Consider the following 25,837-nt stretch of genomic DNA (forward strand, 5'->3'; position numbering starts at 1 on the left):
CGTCTATGGGTGAAGTGAAAGTAGGTAAGGATTAAGGTTGTTAAAACAGAAAATATATATTCTTTAAAAGCAACAAAAACTTGATGGTTAAGTTGTGCCTAGTGGATGGAATGGAAGGCATCTCCTGATGTCCCGGGGACCTGAACAATCGTTGATTACTGAATTCTATCTGGTAAGATCATGTTGGTGCTGATGCATGACATTGGGGATGTATGACAGGCAACCTCGTCTTTGCAAGTCTGATCTGTGATGAATTTGTTATGTTTGTACTGGTCATAAACAGTGTGCTAGTCTTTTCAACATTTTGAGGAAAACCTGTGTGCATTAAGGATATAGACACCTGGCTCAAATAGGAGCCTGTCTCTAATAAGCGCCGGTTATGTTCAGTGATTGAAGCAAATAAACACCCAGACTATTAATTTAAGTTTTAGGGTATTTGGACCACATCATGTTGGCTTTCCAAAAGCAATTTTTCTTATGAAAGGCCTTCCATCTTGACAGGGAGAGGATGACACAACACTCAAGTTAGTAACACTAAGAGTTTATAATTTTTTATACCACGGTTTTGTTGAACATTCGATTCTGATTGGCTGAAGGGTGCTTGATAGGTGGGCATACATTTGATTAACCATTCAGTTGCAACATCCTCCAGAGTTACACTTTGTAGCTCCGCCAGAAAATACCTCTCCATATCAGTAGGCTACATAAAAAGAGTGTAGTTAGTTTGCTACTTCAGCAGATGTAAACGGCATTTAAATTGTACTTTGTGTATTATTGTTTTCTGTGCCAAACCGTGATATAAGCGGAATATCCCTTTACATACAAGGCATTCGGAAAGTATTCAGACCCCTTGACTTTTTCCACATTTTGTTACATTACAGCCTTAATGAATACATTTCTTTCCTTAACAATTTACACATAATACCCCATAATGACAAAGCGAAAACACTTTTTTAGAAAGGTTTTCAAATGTATTAAAAATACCTTATTTACATAAGTATTCAGACCCTTTGCTTGAGACTCGAAACTGAGCTCAGGTGCATCCTGTTTCCATTGATCATTCTTGAGACGTCTCTACAACTTGGAGTCCACCTGTGGTCAATTCAATTGATTGGACATGATTTGGAAAGGCACACACCTGTCTATATAAGGTCCCACTGTCGACAGTGCATGTCAGAGCAGAAACCAAGCCATGATGTCGAAGGAGTTATCTGTAGAGCTCAGAGACAGGATTGTGTCGAGGCACAAAACATTTCTGCAGCATTGAATGTCCCCAAGAACACAGTGTCCTCCACATTCTTAAATGGAAGAAGTTTTGAACCAAAGACTCTTCCTAAATCTGTCTGCCAAACTGAGCAATCGTGCGAGATGGGTCTTGGTCAGGGACGTGACCAAGAACCAGATGGTCACTCTGACAGAGCTCCAGAGTTGCTCTGTGGGGATGGGAGAACCTTCCAGAAGGACAGCCATCTGAATCACTCCACCAATCAGGCCTTTATGGTAAAGTGGCCAGATGGAAGCCACTCCTCAGTAAACTGCACATGACAGCCCACTTGGAGTTTACCAAAAGGCACCAAAAGACTCTCAGACCATGAAAAACAAGATTCTCTGGTCTGATGAAATGCCTGAATGCCAAGCATCACATCTGGAGGAAAGGTGGCACCATCCCTACGGTGAAGCATGGTGGTGGCAGCATCATGCTGTGGGGATGTTTTTCAGCGGCAGGGACTGGGAGATTAGTCAGGATCGAGGGAAAGATGAACGGAGCAAAGTACAGAGAGATCCTTGGTGAAAACCTCCTTCAGAGCGTTCAGGACCTCAGACTGGGGCAAAGGTTCACCTTCCAACAGGACAACGACCCTAAGCACATAGCCAAAACAATGCAGGAATGGCTTCGGGATAAGTCTCTGAATGGCTGGGCCACTCAAGGACAGAGCCCGAACTTACACTTGATTGAAAATCTCTGGAGAGACCTGGAAAATATGTGTGTAGCGACGCTCCCCATCCAACCTGACAGCTTGAGAGGATCTGCAGAGAAGATTAGGAGAAACTCCCCAAATACAGGTGTGCCAAGCTTGTAGTGTCATACCCAAGAAGACTCGAGGTTGTAATTGCTGCCAAAGGTGCTTCAACAAAGTACTGAGTAAAGGGTCTGAATATCTATGTAAATGTGGTATCAGTTTTTTATTTGTAATAGATTTGCTAAAATAAAATAAAAACTGTTTTTGCTTTGTCATTATGGGGTATTGTGTGTAGATTGATGAGGGAAAAAACAATTTAATACATTTTAGAATAAGGCTGTAACCTAACAAAATGTGGAAAAAGTCAAGGGGTCTGAATACTTTCTGTATGCACTGTAACGTCTCCCCCTACTTTTATTCAAAACATTTTAAACATGCAATTAACAATCCAACCCCAATACAGTACATACTATTCAACTGTAATGTGCTATTCAACTATACACTGCTTCGCTTCACATAGCAGTGGATCATGGACCCTACTCAGCCACAGGTTTAGACTTGCTCTTCTTCTCTTTGGCTTTGGGATCCTCTGACTCAGGGTCCCCTAGGGGAGGGGAAGGGGCATTCTCCACATCATGCTCTTCATCTAGCGGTGTGGAGGTGGACTTGGGTGGAGCCTTAGAGCCTTAGGGATGAGATAAAGGATATTTTACTGATACAACATCTGACACGCATTCCCGTGGAATCGTATTACATGGAAACTAAAAACGTTCTACTTCATGTCACTTTGTGCAGTGGTGGACAACCGTTTAAAAAACGTAGGATCATATGCAATCTGTGCTTATCAAAGGTGCCAAAAAAATCAAGTAAGGTTTGGTGTCTGGATATGGTTGATCCAGACCAGCCTACTGCAGAACTCTAGAGAAAGATGATCTGGAATTACAACTAAAATCCAAAGACTTATTATAAATGAATGGGTGAACGAAAACACTCAAGAGGCAGCAACATGGCGTCCATCTCTAAATTTGACCTCCGCTTTCACTGACACACACACCTGCAGCTAGCTGGATGCTTTTGCTGGCAGCTGAAGACATGGCCTGCCCAAGGGCCTGGTTGGTGCCCAGGGGCTGCAGGGACGTGGTCTTGGAGCGCTGACTGACTTTGGAGTCCTTACCTGGCTTGGTCCACACCGAGGTCTCTCCCACCTGGAGAGCAGATGCCAACTTCTGGGCCATCTCAATGAGCTGGGACAAAAAGGGTACAGACCGCTCAACATTAGGGATATGTGTTAGACTGGGAGCCAGCTTGAAGTGTTCAAGAAAGGAGCCCTGCTTCAGTATCAGAACATGGAGAACATACACAGTTGAAACAATAACAAAATGGCACCCCGCCTCAGTTTTGGTAAATTTATAGCGCTATTTATGCAAGGACTGACATTCCAAGATAAAGCAATTATTCATATTTTTAAAGCTATAGTGTTTGTTTACATTTACAATGTTTGTGGTAAAACAATTTTATGTTTTGGGTTTTAATGGTGTACAACAGTTGAACTAAGCTCATGAGCAGGGGTGAAAGTAAGACTGGAAGGTAAAGAAATATTGGGATATGCCTTACTGGTAAAACATGAACCTATCACAGTGGACTCATCAATCAATGTCATTACCCTTTTTGGTGTTTTAATAGGCGTCTTTTTCCATTCATCAAATGGCGTGTGCACATTGCACTGTTGTAGATGCTGGAATTATTTTAAAAGTGGACAAACATGGGCAGGTAGCCTCCTTTATGAAGTGATTTGTTTGACAATCAGATGAAAACATCATGCCACATTAAAAGGTCAAACATTTTCACAGTTAAATGACATGGTCTTTACTCTTAGGTGTACCGGGAAGAAACTATGGGTCTTTTCTCAATAAGCATACTACCGTGCTCCACACTCATGCCCGAGTGCATTCTCAGAGGACGTTCTTGTGAGGAAGAGAGTGTAGAGAACGCATAAAACATTACATTTCAGCTGCACTTGCACTCCCAATATGGTATTACCTCACCTCCCCATTCACTGAACTTTCATCCAGCCAGGACAAATGGTAACAATAGAGACGAAACAAGATACACAAAGCAAACGTTTTACTTCATTATTATCAGCTAGCTATATGTGAACCGTAATAATCTCGCTAGCCAGCTAGTTAAACAGGCAAAAATGACCTAAAACGAAGGTAGTTGTCAATTATTCGTGGGTAGCTACTAGTTGGCAGCCAATTCTTCGTGGCTATCTAGCTAGCTAACAGTAGCTAGCCAGTTATCCCTATTGACTTACTATGGGCATACCCATTCACTCAACCTTCTTCCAGCCAGGACAATGGCAATAGACAAAACAAGATATACACAAAGCAAACATTTTACTTCATAACTATCAGCTATCTACACAGTTTCTAAACAGTTTAACAGGCAAAAGTTACCTAACACCAATGTTATGCCAGGTAGATTTAAATTATTCGTAGGTAGCTAGCTGCCAGTTATGTGTGTGTATCTAGATAGCTTAACAGTAGTAGCTAACCAGATAGCCCTATTGATTTACTATGAGATTGGGGTCTTCGCTACAGTGGGTATTGTAGGCAGGTAAACAAGCCAACATTAACACAGTATGTATTTATTAACGTATAAAGATAAAATATTGTAGTCAGGCAACATATGAGATGTGAATGGGCAACATTTTATTCCGATGTCTGGGATTATTTTCTCTCGCGTCAGCTAAAATAATGGCCACCATTGATTTCAAGAAATGTGGCGCTATTTTCTGCATGGTTCAACATATTTATGTGAAAACTTTCTATTGAAGCTTGCGTCGATCCATGCTTTAAATATGTACAAACGGAGGACACATCCGAGAAGTGCCCTCCATGCTCTGTTTCGTGTACTTTGATTTAGACTCATACTCCAACCCTCCCGTGCTCCAATTTGCGTGCTCAGAGCAGAGTAGTATGCATTTTTGAGAACAATCCTATATCTACTTTCACCCCTGCTTCTGAGGCATGTATAAGTTATATTCTTCAAGAATCAATGAGTATACAGTATATCACTCATTTATAAATCCAAAAATGTATTTAGCAATTGCGGATTGCCCCTTTTAAAGAGTCTGTGAGTAATGGTACCTCAAAAACACAGACAGGTATGCATGCACGTTCACACACATACACACACCTCTGGGTCAAATTCTGCATTATGGCTGCTTTCCATCACTTTACTCTCCATCTCCAGGTACTGATCTGTGGCTCCTTTTTTGTCTCCTTGATTGTACAACAGGACTGCGAAATTCAGATTGATCAAGGGGTTACAGCTGTGAAAGATAGGCACAGAACAGTATACATGGGTTTAAGAACTATTAGACAATAGACTGTAATATTAAAAAGGCCTGAAAATGTAGGATTGAGGATGATACCCCCTCCACCCATCCCGCCATTGATAAAAATACAAATAAATGAATTCAGGTAAAATTCTTACTCATCCAACAACACTGCTTGCTCGTATGATCGCTTGGCATTCTCCCCGTCATCCATATTAGTAAGTGCAACTGAAAGAACATTTAAAAAAAAATGACCAATAAGCCATGATCACACGTTAGAATTTAGACATTGCTTTAAACCACAAGAAAGTACTTGTCCACAAGAAATTCAATAAGTTGGAATGGACACTCAAATGCACTTGGGGGAAATTAGAAGAAACACATCGGGCAGTGCCTGCTTGATGCCAAATCAACAAGGTTAAAACTACAATCTGGGATTAACAGGCCAGATTTAAAAAAAAAAAATATATATATATATAGATAGAAGCCAAGAAACGAGTGAAACAGGCAAAAAAAAGGTATGTGTTGAAAGACATTGAAGTGGAGATGGCAGCCATAAGGAAAAACACGAGGTACATTTGTGAAACTATAGTATCACTGAAAATGCCCAGGGGAGCATACAAAACATCATCCCTGTATGGTGGCACTAAGGGGCAAAGTAGGTTACTACATTTTACAAGCTACTTTGCCCCTTGGTGCCACGGTACTTTTGCAATTAGTTCTCCTGTACCTGCCAGCAGCATATAGAGCTCTGCCATCTTTGGCTGCAGGTTGACGGCAGCACTGAGGAAGTGGAAGGCTGAGGCATACTGTTGCATGGTGAGATGCACCAGGCCCAGGTTGTACAGGATTTTCCAGTCAAACGGAGACAGGTAGTTGGCCCTCTTCAGACAGCTGATGGCCTGAGGATGTGGAGGGATAGATGATAAAAGGCTAGAGAAAGCCTGTATACCCAGTAGCTGGTTATGTCAATGGCAATAACACATAGTGAATGGTTTAGATTTGTAGTGGTCGTAGTTTCACAAATGCATTTCTATGTGGTACGTATTCGTAGATGTTAGGTACAGTGCCTTGCGAAAGTATTCGGCCCCCTTGAACTTTGCGACCTTTTGCCACATTTCAGGCTTCAAACAAAGATATAAAACTGTATTTTTTTGTGAAGAATCAACAACAAGTGGGACACAATCATGAAGTGGAACGACATTTATTGGATATTTCAAACTTTTTTAACAAATCAAAAACTGAAAAATTGGGCGTGCAAAATTATTCAGCCCCTTTACTTTCAGTGCAGCAAACTCTCCAGAAGTTCAGTGAGGATCTCTGAATGATCCAATGTTGACCTAAATGACTAATGATGATAAATACAATCCACCTGTGTGTAATCAAGTCTCCGTATAAATGCACCTGCACTGTGATAGTCTCTGAGGTCCGTTAAAAGCGCAGAGAGCATCATGAAGAACAAGGAACACACCAGGCAGGTCCGAGATACTGTTGTGAAGAACTTTAAAGCCGGATTTGGATACAAAAAGATTTCCCAAGCTTTAAACATCCCAAGGAGCACTGTGCAAGCGATAATATTGAAATGGAAGGAGTATCAGACCACTGCAAATCTACCAAGACCTGGCCATCCCTCTAAACTTTCAGCTCATACAAGGAGAAGACTGATCAGAGATGCAGCCAAGAGGCCCATGATCACTCTGGATGAACTGCAGAGATCTACAGCTGAGGTGGGAGACTCTGTCCATAGGACAACAATCAGTCGTATATTGTACAAATCTGGCCTTTATGGAAGAGTGGCAAGAAGAAAGCCATTTCTTAAAGATATCCATAAAAAGTGTCGTTTAAAGTTTGCCACAAGCCACCTGGGAGACACACCAAACATGTGGAAGAAGGTGCTCTGGTCAGATGAAACCAAAATGGAACTTTTTGGCAACAATGCAAAATGTTATGTTTGGCGTAAAAGCAACACAGCTCATCACCCTGAACACACCATCCCCACTGTCAAACATGGTGGTGGCAGCATCATGGTTTGGGCCTGCTTTTCTTCAGCAGGGACAGGGAAGATGGTTAAAATTGATGGGAAGTTGGATGGAGCCAAATACAGGACCATTCTGGAAGAAAACCTGATGGAGTCTGCAAAAGACCTGAGACTGGGACGGAGATTTGTCTTCCAACAAGACAATGATCCAAAACATAAAGCAAAATCTACAATGGAATGGTTCAAAAATAAACATATCCAGGTGTTAGAATGGCCAAGTCAAAGTCCAGACCTGAATCTAATCGAGAATCTGTGGAAAGAACTGAAAACTGCTGTTCACAAATGCTCTCCATCCAACCTCACTGAGCTCGAGCTGTTTTGCAAGGAGGAATGGGAAAAAAATGTCAGTCTCTCGATGTACAAAACTGATAGAGACATACCCCAAGCGACTTACAGCTGTAATCGCAGCAAAAGGTGGCGCTACAAAGTATTAACTTAAGGGGGCTGAATCATTTTGCACGCCCAATTTTTCAGTTTTTGATTTGTTAAGAAAGTTTGAAATATCCAATAAATGTCGTTCCACTTCATGATTGTGTCCCACTTGTTGTTGATTCTTCACAAAAAGATACAGTTTTATATCTTTATGTTTGAAGCCTGAAATGTGGCAAAAGGTCGCAAAGTTCAAGGGGGCCGAATACTTTCTCAAGGCACTGTATTTTCGCATTCTTAAAAAAATAATAATTATGGGACTGACAGAGACAAATATTAGTTATGTGTAACGGTACCTCAAAACACACACACACACACACACACACAAAGCCCTCTGGGTCAAATTCTGAATTATGGCTGTTTTCCAGCACATCAAATATTGGGATCACACTAAAAATGTGGCATCGGTTGGCCAATTGATCGGAGGGAAGTCTAGTTCGAAATGAGTCGGCGAGATGACGCGAAACAGGCAAATTGGAGGTTGTCGCCCTTAGAATTTCCCTACCGCCACATATTTCTTGTTTCCGAAGAAGCACATGCCAATGTTATTCCAGAGGGGTGAGCTCTCAGGTACAGCATAAGCTGCCACGCGGTACTTATTCATGGCAACATCATAGTCCCCATGCGTCTGCATCATGCTGCCGGCTGCCAGGATGGCCTGAAGAGGGTAAAACACACACACACACACACACACACACACACACACACAGCATTGATATTTAAGTCAGTTGCAAATACAGCATCCAATAGGATAGGGAGTATTAGGGAGGGCCTCCCCTACCTTAAAGTTGTTGGGGTCATACGTCAGGGCATTCCCAAGGTGTTCAAAGGCTTTCTGATATTTGCCTTGCTGGAGAGGAAATAGACTGATTTAGTTTCAAACTCACAAACGTGAGTTGTCATATCATGGTTGGAGTGTGATCTTAGGAGGGACTGAAAGGCCTCGACTTACTTGCATGTATAGCAGGCCAAGAGTGGTGAGAAGATCTGTGTTTTCAGGAGAAAACCTGAAATAAGAGGATTTTATATTTACTCAACCTTTACTTAACCAGGATGTAGGAACTCCAAAGCGGCACAGTGGTCTAAGGCACTGCATCGCAGTGCTAAGCTGTACCGCTAGAGATCTTGGTTTGAGTCCGGGCTCTGTCGCAGCCGGCCGCGACCGGGAGACCCATGGGGCAGCGGACAATTGGCCCTGCGTCTCCCGGATTAGGAGAGGGTTTGGTCGGCAGGGATGTTCTTGTCCCATCGTGCACCTATGACTCCTGTGGCGGGCCCGGGCGCAATGCACGCTGACACGGTTGCCAGGTGTATGGTGTTTCCTCTGACACATTGGTGCGGCTGGCTTCTGGGTTAAGCGGGCAGAGAGGCTTGTAAAAAATATACATCATTTCATTAGGCCCTAGTCTATGGAATTCTCTTGACTGGGCAGGGGCGCAGCCAAGGGTGGGCCTGGGGAGCCAATCAAAATATTTTTACCACACAAAAGGGCTTTATTACAGAAAAAAATACCCCTCAGCAGCAGCCCCACTCCTCAGACGATGTGGAGGTCCTTGGCTTAGAGGACGGTTGGACGTACTGCCAAAATCTCTTGATATGCCACACCTGCCAGGTGTATGGCTTATCTTGGCAAAATAGAAATGCTCACTAACAGGGATGTAAACAAATTTGTCCACAACATGAAAGAAATACATTTTTTGTGCATATGGAACATTTCTTTGACTTTTTATTTCAGCTGATGAAACATGGGACCAACACTTTACATGTTGCATTTCTATTTTTGTTCAGAATATTTGAGCAAGGCATCCATTTCCTTAATGCACACAGCTTTTGCTCATTTGCGTAGTTAATTGTTTAATTCCAGAATTCAATTCCAGCATTTAAATACAGTTCTTAATTTCCTGCACTAATGTGTTATCATTTGCACACATTAACAAGGTTTCCATCCATTTGGCAACAGATTTTCATGCGAATATTCTAAAATCCATATAAAGAAAATATGTGCATTTTCCCACTGGTTGTGTGTTTCCATCAAACGGACTTGCTGTGGATAAAAGAGTGAGTGATGACGTAGTGCTCACAAAATGTCGTTTTTGTACCGAATAAAAACGTAAAATTCTATGTGTTTCCATCACATGTTCAACTCAACCCGACAGTTTTGTCACAAAAACTAGTTGTTAGAGCGATGGACTTGTAACCGAAAGGTTGCAAGATCGAATCCCCGAGCTGACAAGGTAAAAGTCTGCTCCAGAGTTCCTCTGTGGAGATGGGACAACCTTCCAGACGGACAACCATCTCTGCAGCACTCCACCGGGCCTGATTGGTGAAGACTGATGAAACCAAGATTGAACTCAAGCTTCACGTCTGGAAGAAACCTGGCCCCATCCCTACGGTGAAGCATGGTGGTAGTAGCATCATGCTGTGGAGATGTTATTCAGTGGCAGGGACTGGGAGACCAGTCAGGATCGAGGGAAAGATGAACATAGCTAAGTACAGAGAAATCCTTGATGAAAACCTGCTCCAGAGCGCGCAGGACCTCAGACTGGGGCAAAGGTTCACCTTCCAACAGGACAACAATCCTCAGCACACAGCCAGACAATGCAGGAGTGGTTTCGGGACAAGTCTCTGAATGTCCTTGAGTGGCCCAGCCAAAGCCCGGACCTGATCAAACATCTCTGGAGAGACCTGAAAATAGCTGTGCAGAGACGCTCCCCATCCAACCCGACAGAGCTTGAGAGGATCTGCAGAGAAGAATGGGAGAAACTCCCCAAACACAGGTGTGCCAAGCTTGTAGTGTCATACCCAAAAAGACTTGACGCTGTAATCACTGTCAAAGGTGCTTCAACAAAGTACAGAGTAAAGGGTCTAAATACTTACGTAAAATGTGATATTTCCGTTTATTTTTTAACAAAAACAAAAAACGTTATTGCTTGTCATTATGGGGTATTGTGAGTAGATTGACGAGGGGAGAAAAACTATTTAATACATTTTAAAATAAGGCTGTAAAGTATCAAGATGTGGAAAAAGTCAAGGGGTCTGAATACTTTCCGAATGGACTGTATATATATTTTTTATTATGACCATTTTTTAAACGCTGGGTGGTTTCCCGGGTCATAGTGGGAAGGACCACAAACCATATCACCGTGTGACTCCAAGTTTGCACCACCATTTCTCACATGATTCATTTTAATTTCAAATTCACACTTATCAAGAGAACATCCCCGATCATCCCTACTGCCTCTTACTCACTAAACACATGCTTCATTTGTAAATGATGTCGGAGTGTTCCCCTGGCTATCTGTAAAGTCAAATAAACAAGAAAATGATGCCGTCTGGTTTGAAGGAATTTGAATTTTACTTTTAATACTTGAGTATATTTTAGCAATTCCATTTACTTTTGATACTTAAGTACTGTATATTTCAAACCAAATACTTTTAGACTTTTACTCAAGTAGTATTTTACTGGGTGACTTTCACTTGAGTCATTTTCTATGAAGGTATCTTTACTTTTACTCAAGTATGACAATTGGGTACTTTTTCAGCCACTTTTGTTGTTTTTGTGTTCGCCAGTTAGCTAGCGGTTCTCATCTGTTAGCAGTCAATGGCTAGCAGTTTCTTACTGGTGATAAAAATGGATGATTGGCCTAATTTTTTAATCATTACTGATTTATTTAATGTAACAAATCAAATGTTAAAAACTGACAACAATTCATGGTAATCTTGTACACAATTCATTTAGAACCGTCATTTATTTATTTGCTGAAATGTGTGCCGTGCCGAGCTATTAAAAGGGACAGGCAGCTATTTGAGACTACGTTTAATTGCAGTTTTACGGTAGATTAAAAAAAGGGAACAGATGAGCAATAACCATTCTCAATCACAGTCATGGAAATGCCAACGCACTCACTCTCACAGACTTTAGTGGTCCTGTGTGACTCAGTTGGTAGAGCATGGTGCTTTCAACTCCAAGGTTTGTGGGTTCAAATCCCACTGGGGCCACCATTCATGGGAAAATCTACACACAAGTCGCTTTCCATCTGCTAAATTCAATATAATACTCACTCAACAGCACTTCTGTACACGTCGATGGCTTTATCAGTGTCCCCTTCCAGCAGGTGAATCTTTCCCAGCATCATGTAGGTCAGGTCGTGCTTGCTCAACTCCAGGGCGATGTTCAACTGCTCTTCTGCCTGGCAGTACACACAAGCACACAGCTTTTACTTACATTAATTTACAATGTTGGTGTTTGAAACATTTTAACAATACTACACTGAACAAAAATGTAAACGCAACATGCAACAATTTCAAAGATTTGACTGAGTTACAGTTCATATAAGAAAATCAATCCATTGAAATACATTTCATTTGGCCCTAATCTACAGATTTCACATGACTGGGAATTCAAATATGTATCTGTTGGTCACAGATACCATAAAAAAAAGGTAGAGGAGATCATCAGAAAACCAGTCAGTATCTGATGTGACCACCATTCTCCTCATGCACCGCGACACATCTCCTTCTCATAGAGTTGATCAGGCTGTTGATTGTGGCCTGTGGAATTTTGTCCCACTCCTGTTCAATGGCCGTGCAAAGTTCCTGGATATTGGCGGGAACTGGAACAAGCTGTCGTACACGTTGATTCAGATTAGAGGTCGACAGATTATGATTTTTCAACGCCGATACCGATTATTGGAGGACCAAAAAATAAATATAAAAATTTGGCCGATACCGGCCAATTTTTTATATTTATTTTTAATAATGACAATTACAACAATACTGAATGAACACTTATTTTAACTTAGTATAATACATCAAGAAAAATCTATTTAGCCTCAAATAAATAATGAAACATGTTCAATTTGGTTTAAATAATGCAAAAACAAAGTGTTGGAGAAGAAAGTAAAAGTGCAATATGTGCCATGTAAAAAAGCTAACGTTTAAGTTCCTTGCTCAGAACATGAGAACATATGGAAGTTGGTGGTTCCTTTTAACATGAGACTTCAATATTCCAAGGTAAGAGGTTTCAGGTTGTAGTTATAGTATTTATAGGACTATTTTTCTCTATACCATTTGTATTTCATATACCTTTGACTATTGGATGTTCTTATAGGCACTTTAGTATTGCCAGTGTAACAGTATAGCTTCCGTCCCTCTCCTCGCCCCTACCTGGGCTCGAACCAGGAACACATTGACAACAGCCACCCTCGAAGCAGCGTTACCCATGCAGAGCAAGGAGAACAACTACTACTAAGTCTCAGAGCGAGTGACAATTGAAACGCTATTAGCGCGCACCCCGCTAACTAGCTAGCCATTTCACATCGGTGACACCAGCCTAATCTCAGGAGTTGATAGGCTTGAAGTCATAAACAGCTCAATGCTTGAAGCACAGTGAAGAGCTGCTGGCAAAACGCACGAAAGTGCTGTTTGAATGAATGCTTACGAGCTTGCTGCTGCCTACCATTTCTCAGTCAGACTGCTCTATCAAATATCAAATCATAGACTTAATTATAACATAATAACACACAGAAATACGAGCCTTTGGTCATTAATATGGTTGAATCCGGAAACTATCATTTCGAAAACAAAATGTTTATTATTTCAGTGAAATACAGAACTGTTCGGTATTTTATCTAACGGGTGGCATCCATAAGTCTAAATATTGCTGTTACATTGTACAACCTTCAATGTTATGTCATAATTACGTAAAATTCTGGCAAATTAGTTTGCAACGAGCCAGGCGGCCCAAACTGTTGCATATACCCTGACTCTGCGTGCAATGAACACAAGAGAAGTGACACAATTTCACCTGATTAATATTGCCTGCTAACCTGGATTTCTTTTAGCTAAATATGCAGGTTTAAAAATATATACTTCTGTGTATTGACTTGGTGTATATGTTAGGTACAGTCGCGCAACGATTGTGCTTTTTTCGCAAATACGCTTTTGTTAAATCATCCCCCTGCGTTGCATCGATTATATGCAACGCGGGACACGCTAGATAAACTAGTAATATCATCAACCATGTGTAGTTAACTAGTGATTATGATTGATTGATTGTTTTTATAAGATAAGTTTAATGCTAGCTAGCAACTTACGACTGCTTCTTACTGCATTCGCGTAACAGGCAGGCTCCTCGTGGAGTGCAATGTAAAGCAGGTGGTTAGAGCGTTGGACTAGTTAATTGTAAGGTTGCAAGATTGAATCCCGGAGCTGACAAGGTAAAAATCTGTCGTTCTGCCCCTGAACAGGCAGTAAACCTGCTGTTCCTAGGCCGTCATTGAAAATAAGAATGTGTTCTTAACTGACTTGCCTGGTTAAATAAAGGTGTGTAAAAATACCGATTTGCGATTGTTATGAAAACTTGAAATCGGCCCAAATTAATCGGCCATTCCGATTAATCGGTCGACCTCTAATTCAGATCATCCCAAACATCCTCAATCGGTGACATGGCTAGTGAGTATGCAGGCCATGGAAGAACTGGGACATTTTTCAGCTTCCAGGAATTGTGTACAGATCCTTGTGACATGGGGCCATGCATGATCATGCTGAAGCTGCAGATGAATGGCACAATAACGTGCCTCATCAGGATCTCGTCACGGTATCTCTGTGCATTCAAATTGCCATTGATAAAATGCAATTGGGTTTGTTGTCCATAGCTAATGCCTGCCCATACAATAACCCCACGGCCACCATATGGCACTCTGTTCACAATGTTGACATCAGCAAACCGCTCACCCACACACATGGTCTGTGGTTGTGAAGCCAGTTGGACGTATTGCCAAATTCTCTAAAACTATGTTGGAGGCAGCTTATGGTAGAGAAATTAACATTCAATTCTCTGGCAACAGCTCTGGTGGACATTCCTGCAGTCAGCATGCCAATTGCTTGCTCCCTCAAAACTTGAGACATCTGTGGCATTTTGTTGCGACACAAAACTGCACATTTAAAGAGTGGCCTTTTATTGTCCTCAGCACAAGGTGCACCTGTGTAATTTTTTATTTATTTATTTATTTTACCATTATTTAACCAGGTAGGCAAGTTGAGAACAAGTTCTCATTTACAATTGCGACCTGGCCAAGATAAAGCAAAGCAGTTCGACAGATACAACGACACAGAGTTACACATGGAGTAAAACAAACATACAGTCAATAATACAGTATAAACAAGTCTATATACAATGTGAGCAAATGAGGTGAGAAGGGAGGTAAAGGCAAAAAAGGCCATGGTGGCAAAGTAAATACAATATAGCAAGTAAAACACTGGAATGGTAGTTTTGCAATGGAAGAATGTGCAAAGTAGAAATAAAAATAATGGGGTGCAAAGGAGCAAAATAAATAAATAAATAAAAATTAAATACAGTTGGGAAAGAGGTAGTTGTTTGGGCTAAATTATAGGTGGGCTATGTACAGGTGCAGTAATCTGTGAGCTGCTCTGACAGTTGGTGCTTAAAGCTAGTGAGGGAGATAAGTGTTTCCAGTTTCAGAGATTTGATGATCATGCTGTTTTATCAGCTTCTTGATATGCCACAACTGTCAGGTGGATAGATTATTTTGGCAAAGGAGAAATGCTCACTAACCGGTTTGTACACAAATTTGTGCAAAACGTTTCAGAGAAATAAGATTTTTGTGCCTGAGGAACATTTCTGGGATCTTTTATTTCAGCTCATGAAACATGGGACCAACACTTTACATGTTGCGTTTATATTTCTGTTCAGTGTATTTTCAAGGAATAAAAGATACAAAACTTACATGGTTGAAGTCTTTGGTATAGATGTAGCACACACCTAAGTTGTGGCTGATCTCCTTCAAGTAGAGAGGTTGAAAAACGGGCATTGAAAATGTAAACTATATTTCTTATCTGGGGATCATAAATACATTAAACTTTTCATACTTGAATTTTTTTTTTTAACTGTTCTTCACAAAGTAGTATATTTATAAGCCAAAGTTACTTACCCAGTCTTTCTCATTGAGCTGTGAAGCCTCATTGTAAACCTCTATGGCAGCCTTATGCTTACCAAGGAGAAATCTAGAAAAGCAAAAATGAACAAAATGTCTAAATTGCCAAATCATATGTACATACCTGGGATTCAGACTTAGGAAAGTAAGCAATTTTCCATGGATCAATAAGTGTTAAAAAATTGTACTCAGAAATAACTTGCATGGGCACAACACACGCAAAGGTAGCAAATATCTTAGCAAACAGCCTTGAAGCTTGAATTATAAAAAGGCCCTGATTTTTCGAAAAGTGTGCTCCTCACAGGGATCTGGCCACTTGTTTGAGGTTATCCGAGCTGCCAGGGTTGAGTATTGCACAGCTCTGGAACAGGTCCAGTGACTGCTGGATTTTCCCTTCCAGGCGAAGGATTAAAGCTGAACAGAGAGAGACAGACAGGCATCCCATCATGCTGTGAGAATCTAACATTTGGTCAGAGTTACACCTGACCTATTGTAATATACTCGTAACGATTGAACTGGTTCTGTTCTGCTAGACAATCGCCATACCTTGTACATAGACGGCATATTCACACATCCCCCCGGTTTCTTGTAGCTGCTCTTTGATGATTGACTGAATGAAAAAGAGGACAGCATGAAATGATACACTTTCAACGAATGCATGTTCCTGTCCATTGTTTTACAATGACACTTTATATGCAGTGTTGGGGAAGCTACTGTGAAAATATTCTTTACCAAGCTACCAATTACTTCACACTGGAAGAAGTTAAGTTAGACTGTAGCTAACCTTAAAGGTCCAATGCAGCCATTTGTACCTCAATATCGAATAATGTATATGTAACAATTAAGTACCTTGTGATTGTTTTCAATTAAAATGGTCAAAAATAAACGAAAATAGCTTCTTAGCATTCTCAAGCAAGAATTTTGCTTAGGACTGTCTGCGAGTGGTCTGACCATAGAGATCCTATTAAATTACGTAATTAAAGTATTACTGAATAGCTGTTAACAGCAGAGAGTTTAGAACTCTTTCTTATTGGTCTATTACCACCTGGTGATGTGACCAGGAAGGCCAAAAGTTGGTATTTTCAAACAGCTCTTACACTAAAATGGCATTATCAAACTTTTTGTTACAATTTCACAGTATTATTCTAACCTCAGTGTGGAAATATATATATAACACACAGAAAAATCACGTTTTTGACTGCACTGGGCCTTTAAGAAAAATAAAGTTACTTAATTAACTAAAGAAACGTTGAAAGACACTTCGAAAAACTACATCCAAACTACGTAGTAAATTATAACTAAATCTGAATGTCATAGAATACAAATTGCAAGAACAGATCCCTCTGGAGGCAGATGTTAACTGAATGTTTAATTTAGCCTATTAAACACAAACACGGTTTCAAGTGAGAATTAGGAAAGTCCGATGTCAAAAAAAAAAGGAAATTCTTTCCTACTTCATCCATATTTTATTTTTGCAAAATAACTAGTGAGTAGTTCGCTACAGTATAAGTCATGAACTACTAAAAACACTACCCATATCTGAATTTAGTTAAACTACCACCAAGCTACTACAAAATGTAGTTCAATTACTGGTTAAATATATGTAGTTCCCTGCTCCCAAACACTGTTAACATGACACTTTTTCTCTCAGAGAGAGAGACCTAACAAACAGATGTCCTCCTACCTTACAGGTCTCATAGTCTTTACGGATGTAGTGAAGGTGGATGAGCCAGTTTCTTCTCTCCAAAATAGGGAGCTCAGGCGCTGAATAGAAATGAAGGCAGATAAAACCCAGACCTATCTAAAGTATGTCATATTTCTAGTAATTTCAATTAATTAAATATGCTGCTTGATTTGAAATGATATGACTTATAAATAGCTTAGAGGTGCAATCTGCAATAGTTACTGCCATTCAATAATTACTAAATTAATGATATACCAATTGATTCTTGAAGAATATAACTTAGAAATATCTCAGGAGCTATGAACAACTGTCTTAACGACCCAATGCAGTCAAAAATAAGATTTTCTTGTGTTTTATATATATTTTCACACTATGAAGATGGAATAAAACTGAAATCGTGAAAATGATAATGCCCTTTTAGTGTAAGAGCTGTTTGAAAAGACTGCCTGAAATTTCAGCCTGTTTTGGTAGGATGGAGTTTTGGCCTGCCTGGTGATATCGCCAGGCAGTAAATTAGCTGCCAATAACAGCTAGTTTTCAGTTTTTCCCTCCTGACTCAGATCTTGCCAAGATCATTAATGTCAGTTTGTCTTCATTGTATAAAATGTTATTCCATTGAGAATGTTGTATTTCCTCCCAAACATTCAGCTAAATTCTTGTTTGAGAAATTGCTCTTTGCTAAGACGCTATTTTAATTCATTTTTGACCATTTTAATTGAAAACCACAGTAAGATACATAATTGTTACCTAGAAATAATTTTATATTGAGATAAAAACAGCTGCATTGGACCTTTAAGCAACCATAACTCTAAATAAAAGGTTGATTCTGATTGGAAATAACGTATGTTTAAAAAGTTATTTCCAGGACATCAAAGGCACTAAGGAAGCAAAGGGAATTGACCAACACAGCCTTGCCTTCCAGGCAGCTACCAAATCTGGTTTAGCTAAAGCTGATCTATTTTGGTCTAATCCTCTTCAAAGGGAAATGAACCTGCTCAATAATGACACCCAGTGGACAAAAAAGAGACCTCGTCAAAAACATGTGTTTCTAATCCATGCAAACAATATATATCTTTACTAAACCTTCAGTGTGGATTAAATATACCAATGAAGTAGTCACCTGTAATGTTTGTATTCAGTGCAATGCAAATTGGAAAGCCTGAATAAAATCTGTGTAATTGAATAGTGGCAGCTACAGCTCACATCAGAGCTGTAGGCCTACATACTTCAGAAAATAAAGGGATAATGGCTACTGTAGAACAGTTTACATCAAAGAACATGTCTCTGGGAAATTGGAATGCTTGGTAAGATAGTTCAACTTTCAAGCCCAATGGTGTACATTTCTCTCTCAGTGTAAAATAGTTAGCATATTTGTCAGTAATGTCAATCTAGGAGGCTTCAATATGGGTTTGAACAACAAACCTTTTTTAGGACGAGGCTTCCTGATTTCAGAAGCTGGAGGCAGTTGAACATCCTGGGAAAGACACGCACAAACCATGCGTTACAAAACACATCATCATCACATTTTTTGCTCTATACTGAAAGTTCTCTATCTTGATAACTTGATATGCACATTTTGGGGGGATTGTATGAACAGTGGACTAATGAACAACATATTAAAAGATAGTTTGAGTGAACTGTCCCTTTAACCTGTAGATAATACAAAATAATAAAGTATATTGTGGCCCATGCCACTTGTAACTCATCTCAGTCCTGGGGGGAGGAAATGGAACTGTGTCTTTCAGTCAAAGTAACCAAATTACATCCAAAACAAAGTCATAGGCCAACTGTTTGACTCAGAGTAAATCTATATTTTTACTACAGTATTCCTGACACAAGGCTACTTTATACATCTTTCACAATGACACAAGTGCAATATGGGTTAATTCACCCTGAGTGCAATTATAGTAGTATTCATATTGACACATGACATGACTGACATGCAGTGTTGTTTAGTTGCAGCAGAAAAGCAAAATAGAGCTTCACGGCATAAGATGCAATCAATTAAAAGTAATCTGTACAAGCCTCAACAAATCTAACTGATGATTAAAATAAAATCAGTATGCATTACATATTTTATTTATGCACCCTTTATTTAGTCAGAGTGATTGAGAACTACGTCTACAAAGAAGAGGTGCACACGCTGAGATTACATAAGTGTACATTTGTTATTTAAGTCTACAATATTTATCAGAAAATCGTTATTTTTGGAGGCTACATGGGGAGCAGGGGGACGTATCTCGAGGAAGGACGCATCTTCTCGATACAACACGCACCTTTATAAATCTTGCAAGGCAAGTCAAACTTTCTATCAGTTAAGGCTAAAATAATGGATATACTGCTCTGTTCGCTAAATAAACGCTGCATATAACACAACTAAATGCAAATGTGCAATGGCAATTTGTTAAATTGTTATAATTAAATGGCTTACCGCTACGGGATTGTCGTCTGCCATGTTTACTTCTATGGTCGGATTCTTCTTCTTTGATGAGGTTTAACGACAGTTGGCGTCCATTAAAATGTTGCATTACCGCCAGCTACTAGACTGGAGTACATCTCCCTTATACATTCGTTGAAAAAATAAACAAACAAATACCCTACCATCTAACACTGCACTCACAATTTTTTAAATTATAAAATGTAACACCACCCTACTCCACTATTTTAATCTATTTAGTCCTACCTCAGGCCAACAACTTGAACGGATGGGACACCACCAAACCCTGGAACTCTTCTGATGTCAAGTTTCGCACACCCAAATACCTCTCTGCAGCTGCCACCAAAACCTACATTTTTTGCGATTTATGTGCCATCCCTACAGTACAGTTGATAACTATTTCTATAAATGCTAAAAATCAAATTTTACTGAAACATATATCACTTGTTGGCCAATCCCTCTGTACTGGTACAGATCTACTACTCACAGCACTCCTCTCAGGAACCCTCCCCCTTGACCCATCTACTTTCTTCACTACCTCAGCATATGACAACTTCTGCACTAACCTGGAAAACCTCAACCTGCCTCTCTTGCACGGGACATTTCTGATCCCCAGCCCCATGGGCACCCCTACAATTAACAAACTACTTTCCCCAATGCTACACATTCCTTTGTCTCATGCCCTTCTGCACACTTCTCACACCTAGAAACCTCCCTCCTACACACTGCTTCCACATGCCCATAACCTTGACACCTGTAACAACGTTAGGTATTCAGCACAAAATCTCATACAGGATAACTTTAATATCTTAACATCACTTTGGCGGGCAAAGACTCAACATCAAATCTCAAAAGAACAGACAATGACTCTTCTGTTTCACCATTCACGCCACCCTGTCTGCGTCGCACCAAACGACGAGCATCACAAACACCAGGAATCTTCCCCTTCAGTTGGTCAACTTTTACATTTACTGGTGTCCCAGTAATCACTCCTTTCAATGGCACCCTTTTCTTGAGAGAGAAAAAAAATCAAATTTCTTGCCCCCATTCGTTTAACACAGAGCACATTCTCCCTCTGACCAGCAGAAACACAAAGAAAATAAGGAAGAGGCCTACTAACTTCTAACAAACCCTTCTTTGGAGGGCATATACAGTTGAAGTCAGAAGTTTACATACACCTTAGCCAAATACATTTAAACTCAGGTTTTCACAATTCCTGACATTTAATCCTCGTAAAAATTCCCTGTTTTAGGTCAGTTAGGATCACCACTTTATTTTAAGAATGTGAAATGTCAGAATCATAGTAGAGAGAATTACTTATTTCAGCTTTTATTTCTTTCATCACATTCCCAGTGGGTCAGAAGTTTACATACACTCAATTAGTATTTGGTAGCATTGCCTTTAAATTGTTTAACTTGGGTCAAATGTTTTGGGTAGCCTTCCACAAGCTTCCCACAATAAATTGGGTGAATTTTGGCCCATTCCTCCTGACAGAGCTGGTGTAACTGTCAGGTTTTAGGATCCTTGCTCACACATGCTTTTTCAGTTCTGCCCACAAATTTTTGAGGACAGGGCTGTGTGAGCAGCTACTATCGCCAACAGTTCAACTCAGTATATTGACGATTCATCAGTTCATCATTGTGAATAAGAATTTGTTCTTAACTGACTTGCCTAGTTAAATAAAGGTTAAATAAAATAAAAAATATTATTATTTTTATCTGTAAGTCAACTTATCTCCACATCAAATTCAGGAACCAAAACATGCGGAATCTCCTTCACTGCAGCCGAGGTGAGTAAAACATTTAAACGTGTTAACCCTCGCAAGGCTGCAGGCCCAGACTGCATCCCCAGCCGCGCCCTCAGAGCATGCGCAGACCAGCTGGCTGGTGTGTTTACGGACATATTCAATCACTTCCGTCATCATGAAGTGCTTTGAGAGACTAGTCAAGGACCATATCACCTCCACCCTACCTGACACCCTAGACCCACTCCAATTTGCTTACCACCCAAATAGGTCCACAGACGATGCAATCTCAACCACACTGCACACTGCCCTAACCCATCTGGACAAGAGAAATACCTATGTGAGAATGCTGTTCATCGACTACAGCTCAGCATTTAACACCATAGTACCCTCCAAACTCGTCATCAAGCTCGAGACCCTGGGTCTCGACCCCGCCCTGTGCAACTGGGTACTGGACTTCCTGACGGGCCGCCCCCAGGTGGTGAGGGCAGGTAACAACATCTCCACCCCGCTGATCCTCAACACTGGGGCCCCACAAGGGTGCGTTCTGAGCCCTCTCCTGTACTCCCTGTTCACCCACGACTGCGTGGCCATGCACGCCTCCAACTCAATCATCAAGTTTGCGGACGACACAACAGTGGTAGGCTTGATTACCAACAACGACGAGACGGCCTACAGGGAGGAGGTGAGGGCCCTCGGAGTGTGGTGTCAGGAAAATAACCTCACACTCAATGTCAACATAACTAAGGAGATGATTGTGGACTTCAGGAAACAGCAGAGGGAACACCCCCCTATCCACATCGATGGGACAGTAGTGGAGAGGGTAGTAAGTTTTAAGTTCCTCGGCGTACACATCACAGACAAACTGAATTGGTCCACCCACACAGACAGCATCGTGAAGAAGGCGCAACAGCGCCTCTTCAACCTGAGGAGGCTGAAGAAATTCGGCTTGTCACCAAAAGCACTCACAAACTTCTACAGATGCACAATCGAGAGCATCCTGTCGGGCTGTATCACCGCCTGGTACGGCAACTGCTCCGCCCACAACCGTTAGGCTCTCCAGAGGGTAGTGAGGTCTGCACAACGCATCACCGGGGGCAAACTACCTGCCCTCCAGGACACCTACACCTCCCGATGTCACAGGAAGGCCATAAAGATCATCAAGGACAACAACCACCCGAGCCACTGCCTGTTCACCCCGCTATCATCCAGAAGGCAAGGTCAGTACAGGTGCATCAAAGCTGGGACCGAGAGACTGAAAAACAGCTTCTATCTCAAGGCCATCAGACTGTTAAACAGCCACCACTAACATTGAGTGGCTGCTGCCAACACACTGACTCAACTCCAGCCACTTTAATAATGGGAATTGATGTAAAATATATCACTAGCCACTTTAAACAATGCTACTTAATATAATGTTTACATACCCTACATTATTCATCTCATATACATACGTATATACTGTACTCTATATCATCTACTGCATCTTTATGTAATACATGTATCACTAGCCACTTTAAACTATGCCACTTTGTTTACATACCCTACATTACTCATCTCATATGTATATACTGTACTCGATACCATCTACTGCATTTTGCCTATGCCGCTCTGTACCATCACTCATTCATATATCTTTATGTACATATTCTTTATCCCTTACACTTGTGTGTATAAGGTAGTAGTTTTGGAATTGTTAGTTAGATTACTCGTTGGTTATTACTGCATTGTCGGAACTAGAAGCACAAGCATTTCGCTACACTCGCATTAACATCTGCTAACCATGTGTATGTGAATGTAAACACCTGCTCCTGTATGACCACTATCTGGGTCCTATTAAAGCTTCTACTAATGTAATTGTCAACCAGTTCCCCTATGCCACTCCCTTCTTACCAATATATATATTTTTCTACCAAGATTAGATCAACAGGATCCAGGAGTAAACATGGAGGAACATCTCCCATCACCACAGTAGGGCCAACCTCCAACTCTCCTCAGCAAACTTTCCAACTTTCCATTCAAAGTCACTGCCTTGTCTATTAATATATTCTCATCATTCATCTAGATCAATAACAGTGGGATGGTCAACCTTACAGCCTTTCAGTAGCAACGGTAGGTTTAGGTTTTAAAAACAATTCCAATAAATGCAACAGTTGGACAAAGGATGAAGATACTCCAAACTTTGGGGATTTTTCTAATCCATCAGATATTATCTTGTAAAGGAGTGCGTAACTGGCGGCAGGGAAGTCAGGCGCAGGAGAGCAAAACTGGGTAATCAACTGAGCAGTTTTATTCATAAAAACCACCGGAAACCAGAACAAACAAATAGGTACAAAACCCGTCGCGCACCAGAGAAACCGTGCACATCACTTACAATAAACATTTCCGCACAAAGACATGGGGGGAACAGAGGGTTAAATACACAACATGTAATAAGGGAAATGAGACCAGGTGTGTGGGAAGACAAGACAAAAGGAAAATGAAAAGTGAATCGATGATGGCTAGAAGACCGGCGACGCCGAGCGCCTCCCGAACAAGGAGAGGAACCGACTTCGGCGGAAGTTGTGACATATCTGAATTATAGCACATGAAACCTTTTACTGGCACGGACAAATAATTAATGTAGTTCAGTGATTTTGGTAGGAATTCAGGTATTCAATTTCTTGTGAAATTTAGAAGGCACTCATATATATATTTTTTTTTATTGAATCAGGTATTTTGGTAATGCTTCATTTTAAGGGGTCCTTATTCAATGTAATTACCCTGTAACAAGTATTGTATAGTGACACTGTAATAACATGTAACTGGTGGTAATTGCGGGGTGCAACACGGAATGCTTGTTACCATGCTGGTTAAAATGTTTACGTTTCCGATAGCAACCCAACGCACCATATCTCAGCCTGCACAAACCATGTAATAAGTGTTAGACAACTGAAAACCCGACCACCTCATTGACACAACTCTGCAATAAAGGGCTCTGGAGTCGGATGCACAGGCCCAATCGCAAAAACGGGTTCACAATGTTTCCACATCAAAAAAATACTTACAATTGTTAAATAATTTAATGGTGCATTTGAAAATCGGGCAATTACTTTAACCATCAATTAAACCTTTTTAGAAACTATAATAAAAAGTTATGGTTAACATTGTGAAAGTCATTCATGCTTTCCAAATGGTAAGCCTAAGACAAACTCTTATTCCATCATGTAACCTTGCAAGGGGTTTCCCTGTTGAGGAACATTCTCATTTTTGGATGGGATGCATTGGTGCAATTATTGAGCTATCCCAGGAATTAAGGCATCATGTCAAGATCTCAATGATGTATATGCTGTATGGCTCTGGCACAGTAGCCAACTGTATGTGGTGTAGGCTATTGCCCTGAAACAAGAATATAGTAGCATCCAGAGTCTGCCAGTGCTTCTGATGGCCTTGCATCATGTGCATTCCCCTTTTGACACATGTGTATTACCGAACTTTCTATGATTTGATTATAAAAAATGCTGTACAGTACAATAAGAATAGGCTCTTTTTTAGTGTATCCTTTCATTCAGATCCACTCTGACTGTTCTGATTGCTGCACTATAATGGCTGTAATTGAGTTTTCCTCGATAGAAAACCTATGAGAGGATTGGAACCTAACCAGCTCTGCTACAGCGAGTAAAATAGTCAGAGTGAGGTGTTCTCTCATTTGTGTCTATACCAGTGGCGACCCATCATTCAGGGTAGGTGGGGCAGAGCCTGTTAGGCTGTTTTCATGTTTTCCAGAGCGTTGGTAACTGTGCTGTTTTGTGCTGTGCTGTTTTGAGCCCCACATTTTTAGCACAAAAAAAAGAGGGCTTGCATGTTTTGCATGTTATTTTGGAATTAATACGTGTCACATATCAGTTTACAAACAATGTAAAAAAAGATATATATCACTGAGTTAATAAAGCTGCATACACTCATGTTCTATTATTTGTTTTCTTGAGTAAGGCAGCTCCAAAATGCAGGCGTTTCAGCATAGCTCAGTGCTTTCTGTGGTGGTGGGGCATGCCAGCAAAAAATAGGAGCATTACGCCGTGATTGGTTCAGTGTTCTGTCACTCATGAGGACACAACGTCATCGCAAAGTTTATGTCCTTAGAGAAATAATAGACATCCAAAATTTCAGCTCTTTGGGTCCTGCCATAGAGTTATATTACAAGTGCCCTTCCAAGAAGGCTCAAGATCATTGGCCACAGATACAATTACGTCAAATCAGATTATATGTA

At 40.7% G+C, this 25,837-nt stretch overlaps 1 protein-coding gene across 3 annotated transcripts; it reads right to left on the reverse strand.

Annotated features, from left to right (window-relative positions):
- Nucleotides 1–2,249: 2,249 nt before the first annotated feature.
- On the reverse strand, nucleotides 2,250–20,299 carry bbs4 (Bardet-Biedl syndrome 4). 3 transcript variants are annotated; one of them, XM_024378988.2, is made up of 16 exons: nucleotides 19,839–20,299; nucleotides 18,830–18,881; nucleotides 17,408–17,487; nucleotides 16,270–16,333; nucleotides 16,026–16,137; nucleotides 15,721–15,793; nucleotides 15,517–15,570; nucleotides 11,831–11,958; nucleotides 8,721–8,775; nucleotides 8,550–8,618; nucleotides 8,274–8,426; nucleotides 6,032–6,203; nucleotides 5,460–5,529; nucleotides 5,160–5,295; nucleotides 3,136–3,205; nucleotides 2,250–2,646 (listed from the first exon to the last, which is right to left on the reverse strand). In XM_024378988.2, exons 1-16 carry the CDS (start codon nucleotides 19,860–19,862, stop codon nucleotides 2,498–2,500), a joined length of 1,461 nt encoding a protein of 486 aa, XP_024234756.2. In that variant the 5' UTR covers nucleotides 19,863–20,299; the 3' UTR covers nucleotides 2,250–2,497. The 3 variants fall into 3 exon arrangements, with proteins under 3 accessions (XP_024234756.2, XP_024234754.2, XP_024234753.2); XM_024378985.2 differs by having other exon boundaries at nucleotides 2,251–2,646; nucleotides 3,016–3,205; XM_024378986.2 differs by lacking the exon at nucleotides 17,408–17,487 and having other exon boundaries at nucleotides 3,016–3,205.
- Between the last annotated feature and the right edge of the window lie 5,538 nt (nucleotides 20,300–25,837).

This window comes from Oncorhynchus tshawytscha, linkage group LG19 (genome assembly GCF_018296145.1).
Source record: "Oncorhynchus tshawytscha isolate Ot180627B linkage group LG19, Otsh_v2.0, whole genome shotgun sequence".
In the NCBI taxonomy this organism is placed as follows: Eukaryota; Metazoa; Chordata; class Actinopteri; order Salmoniformes; family Salmonidae; genus Oncorhynchus; species Oncorhynchus tshawytscha.

Coding starts and splice junctions, on each gene's coding strand:
- bbs4 (XM_024378985.2), bottom strand. CDS start 19,862: ATGGCAGACGACAATCCCGTAGCG. Junction 11,959..15,516: donor ATACCAAAGACTTCAACCAT/GTAAGTTTTGTA, acceptor GTGTACTGCCAG/GCAGAAGAGCAGTTGAACAT. Junction 5,296..5,459: donor CAAGCAGTGTTGTTGGATGA/GTAAGAATTTTA, acceptor TATCTTTCACAG/CTGTAACCCCTTGATCAATC.